This window comes from Hypomesus transpacificus, chromosome 22, assembly GCF_021917145.1.
Source record: "Hypomesus transpacificus isolate Combined female chromosome 22, fHypTra1, whole genome shotgun sequence".
Taxonomy (NCBI): domain Eukaryota; kingdom Metazoa; phylum Chordata; class Actinopteri; order Osmeriformes; family Osmeridae; genus Hypomesus; species Hypomesus transpacificus.
In genome coordinates, this window is record NC_061081.1 from 581615 (window position 1) to 585498 (window position 3884).

A 3884-nucleotide genomic window follows, 5' to 3' on the forward strand; every position below is an offset into this window, starting at 1 on the left:
TCTTTCCCTACAGCCCCCCCCCCCCCGCCTTTGGTGCCTCCATCCCACTGTAATCTTTCTATTTCGCCAGTCCACCCCTCCAGGTCAAGAGGTCTGGAGGTTGGAGAGGGATTTGTCTCTGAATCGACTAAGCTGCGGCTGCTGTCCATTCCAGCTGACCGCTGTTAGCCTGGCCATAGCCAGTCAGAGCGAGTCCCATCTGGTCAGACCGTAGAGTTATTACAGTAGCTACCATTCTTCACAAGTCGACGGTGGAGCATGATAAGGTTGCCCAGACAAAGTGCTGTACACTGAGGTGAAACGTTATTGTTAACACATCTGCATGTGTCCTTGTTATTTCTATCTGGCAATACCAGTCTGGCTGCAGAGGAACCGAGGACGAAGTTGAACCAGGGTGTCCTTTCTAACAATACGTCTTTCTCAACAATACATTTGCGATTCTTCCTGTTGATGGGATTCCAACACAATGCAAAGGGGCTGAAAGGGATGGATGAAGTTCAAATCACTTTTTTTCACAGAAGAGAGACATGAACAATAATATGGACCCTCCCCCTGCTTTCCATTGACTGGAATTTATATTTTTGAAAAATATGCCAATGTTGTGAAACAAACATGTTTCTTTGGCTCCTCTCATAACAGGAACACAACAAACCATAGCGCCCCCACAATGGATATAATTACATAATGTTCTTATGCCAAAATAGGAGATTGGAGTCAGAACATTGAATTGTACCTTTAGCTCATTTACAGGTGATCCAAACTACATGTTCTTCTTATGATTTACCGCACAGTAGTTAACAACTCAAAATAAACAGTAGCCTATGCAAGGACACAGTTCACAGTTGGTTTTCTCTTCAAAATCTTCTACAGCACCAAAGCAGACAACCGGGGGAAGAAAAAAAATCCTCCTCATTGAATATTCATTAACCTGTGCCTAGGTGTATACAAGGCTCTTAACCACTCTTGTTTATGACTTAAGGACTTGTAGTACTGACCTTAGTTTAACAAGGTGGCAGATACCAAATTAACCTCTAGCCTCCGCAGGGCTAGCTATCCCCTGCTAACAAGCAGCCTGTCTAGATGCACAAGGGCTGCTTCTGCCTCTCACATTCGGTCTTTTCTTTCTCTCTCCCAAACCCTTGCGCTCTTGTTCACATTTGTCTGTGAACACACACACACACACACACAGAGGCCTATACAGTAGGTATGGCCTACCTTCCCTACATTCACACTCTCCCTTTATCTTCCCACCATCCTTCCTCTCACTCCAACCTAATTTTTCTTGTGGCTCAAAATCGTTTTTTGGGTCAAGAACTCAGCGACTGTGGGTTATCAGATGGCAGACTTTATCTCGGTGAGGCACAACAGCATGTCTCCTGCAAATACCTCTTAGATCCACCAAGCAAGGGAATCTTCCATTTCAATTAGATCTAATGTGAAAATAATAGTTTTTTTTTTTTTTTTTACTTTACATTCACATTGCATTACTGAGATAAAATGGGTCTTTGTGAATCAAATAATGGTTTGTAGATGGAACTCGCTTTTTCATGCATATTTAATGAAGTGCTATAAGTGGCACTGAAATCATAATAGCCCAATGTAAGGACACCATTATCAGCATGAGTATTACAGGGCATGGCAAATATTAAGACTATCTATGTTTACTGTGCCATTCTAATTTGGGTATTTATGGCTAAATAATTGCACTGGGAAAGTGTATGAATGAAAGATTACATCTTTTTGATGCAGTGACAGCTTGGCCTATGCCAATAGTGTGGTGTGTGAATAATTTAAACACAGGTTTGCAAGTTTAACATACGTTTGGATATATTACACTCTGGCAATTTGTGGGATGTGTCAATTTGGGTGGCGTATTTGGTGGCGTGTCTATCGTTTTGAAGAGAGCAAAAAAGAGAGACGAAAAACCTGTATAGACGAACTTGTTTTGTCCCTTACTTATTACCGTATGCTGAAGACCAGTATAAGGATCTGATTGGCCAGTGTTTTGCAGCCAAAACCTAAGATAAATCGTGCTGAGAACGTTGAGGCACAGCAATTACTGGTGGGTACAATATTCAAAATCACGCTTTTTGGTTTGCAATATTCTGAGTATATTCTTATTAGTTGTATTCAGAGAAACTACCCATACGCAGCCATTTTTAAAGCCATTTTGTGTCCCTGCTTTCAGGACTGAAGGGCCTGTTAGCTTTTAGCAAGCTAGCATTTAGCTAACGTTAGCGTAGATGGTTACTGTAAAATCATTAAACTCACAGCTAGCTAGATATCTCTCTTTCAGGATAAATGCACGATACATATGACATACATTACGAAAAGTGTTTGGCGTGCTATCTGACTCATTATGCTAAACAATAGCGAGTTAGCTAGGCTAGCTACCTAACGCTTGACATTTACTAGTAGTGCAATCACAATGCATGGACATTGTCAATTGACATGTTATAGGCTACACCTAATAAAATCATATGTGACCAGTTGTCTAAAATGTTAACACCCTGTCCTTTTTAGACAAGATGAGCCTCAGAAAGCAGACCCCAAGTGACTTCCTTAAGCAGATCATTGGCAGACCGGTGGTGGTCAAGCTGAATTCTGGAGTGGATTACAGAGGTAAACTTTAACTACAACGAGTGTTTAATTACAACGAGTTGGGTTTGGATAACTGTAATTAAAAAAGACACAATTTACTCCATTGAACAACAGGCATAATCCAGTTTAATCTCTCAATATCTACCTATTAAAACCTCAAATAATATTCACTCACATTTGAAACAGAATGTCACACTGGAGCTACCTTTACAGGATCGAACCAGTTTCACATACCGTTGTCTGAAATGTTATTTTCTTTTTTGCATAGTCGTAAGTAAAGATGAGCAACACAATAAGTTAGCTGCACTTCGTGTCTGTAGGTGTGCTAGCTTGCCTGGACGGCTACATGAACATAGCTGTGGAGCAGACAGAGGAGTATGTTAACGGCCAGTTGAAGAACAAATACGGAGATGCCTTCCTCAGGGGAAACAATGGTAAGGGCTACAGCATCTGAGTCTCAACAGCATGATATACCAACTGCCGTTAAGTCTACCCGGTTTAAGCTGCACCACAAGCTATTATAAAAAACATTGCAACTGCTAAAGTGCATTCATTAAGTTTTAAAGGTTAATGTTGCAGCTGTTTACCCTGTAATCATTTTCTCCCTCTCCTCCACAGTATTGTACATCAGCACTCAGAAGAGGAAGGTTTAATGAAGAATGTTCTATTTTTTTTGTATGAATCACCTAACAGAAGTTTCAGTGGATAATTGTTTTAAGGGGAAAGTCTTTGGTTTCCTATGTCTTCAAGCAGAAGACCATTTGGTTTTGTAAAATCGAAATGATTGATGAAATTGTTTTTTGGTAGTTTGTGTTCCAGATCATTTTAATGTGTGCTAGCATAGCCGTCATTCAATACAAAGTGGCACACTATGATTTGAAATATTGTCCTCCTTGTTTCTTTTTCTTTAGAACAATAACGAGTCATTAATATGGGAACATTTACTATAGTGTGTTTCTCAGGGAAACATTAAGTTTCAACTGTCCTTTCTTGGCACAGCAGTGGCAGGCAGTACATGAGTAATGTCATCTGATAATATGATCCCATATGATGACTAAGCCCATTGCTCCACTGATGGAGAGCGTGCTTCAATCCAGTAATGCACTCGCCACTTTCTCTCTGCCAACTCCCAATAACATAAGAGACCATAAAGCTTTGGGCCTACCATCAAACCGACATGCTCACACTAACATATGGGTTGTTTTCCTTCCAACATTGTAAGGATAGGACAGTTATATGCTTTATACTGAAGTACATGCATCATGGCTACTACTTGGAATGAC

At 40.4% G+C, this 3884-nt stretch overlaps 1 protein-coding gene across 1 annotated transcript; it reads left to right on the plus strand.

Moving 5' to 3' along the window:
* The first annotated feature begins 1967 nt into the window (after positions 1–1967).
* Positions 1968–3483, plus strand: lsm6 (LSM6 homolog, U6 small nuclear RNA and mRNA degradation associated). Its single transcript, XM_047045154.1, has 4 exons — positions 1968–2062; positions 2524–2622; positions 2922–3035; positions 3220–3483. Exons 2-4 carry the CDS (start codon positions 2529–2531, stop codon positions 3252–3254), a joined length of 243 nt encoding a protein of 80 aa, XP_046901110.1. The 5' UTR covers positions 1968–2062; positions 2524–2528; the 3' UTR covers positions 3255–3483.
* Positions 3484–3884: the final 401 nt, after the last annotated feature.

Excerpts from the sequence above, each read along its gene's own strand:
- lsm6 (XM_047045154.1), top strand. The coding sequence starts at position 2,529 with ATGAGCCTCAGAAAGCAGACCCCAAGTGACTTCCTTAAGCAGATCATT. Across the intron at positions 2,623-2,921 it reads TTCTGGAGTGGATTACAGAG|GTGTGCTAGCTTGCCTGGAC; the intron begins GTAAACTTTAAC and ends TCGTGTCTGTAG. Across the intron at positions 3,036-3,219 it reads CTTCCTCAGGGGAAACAATG|TATTGTACATCAGCACTCAG; the intron begins GTAAGGGCTACA and ends TCTCCTCCACAG.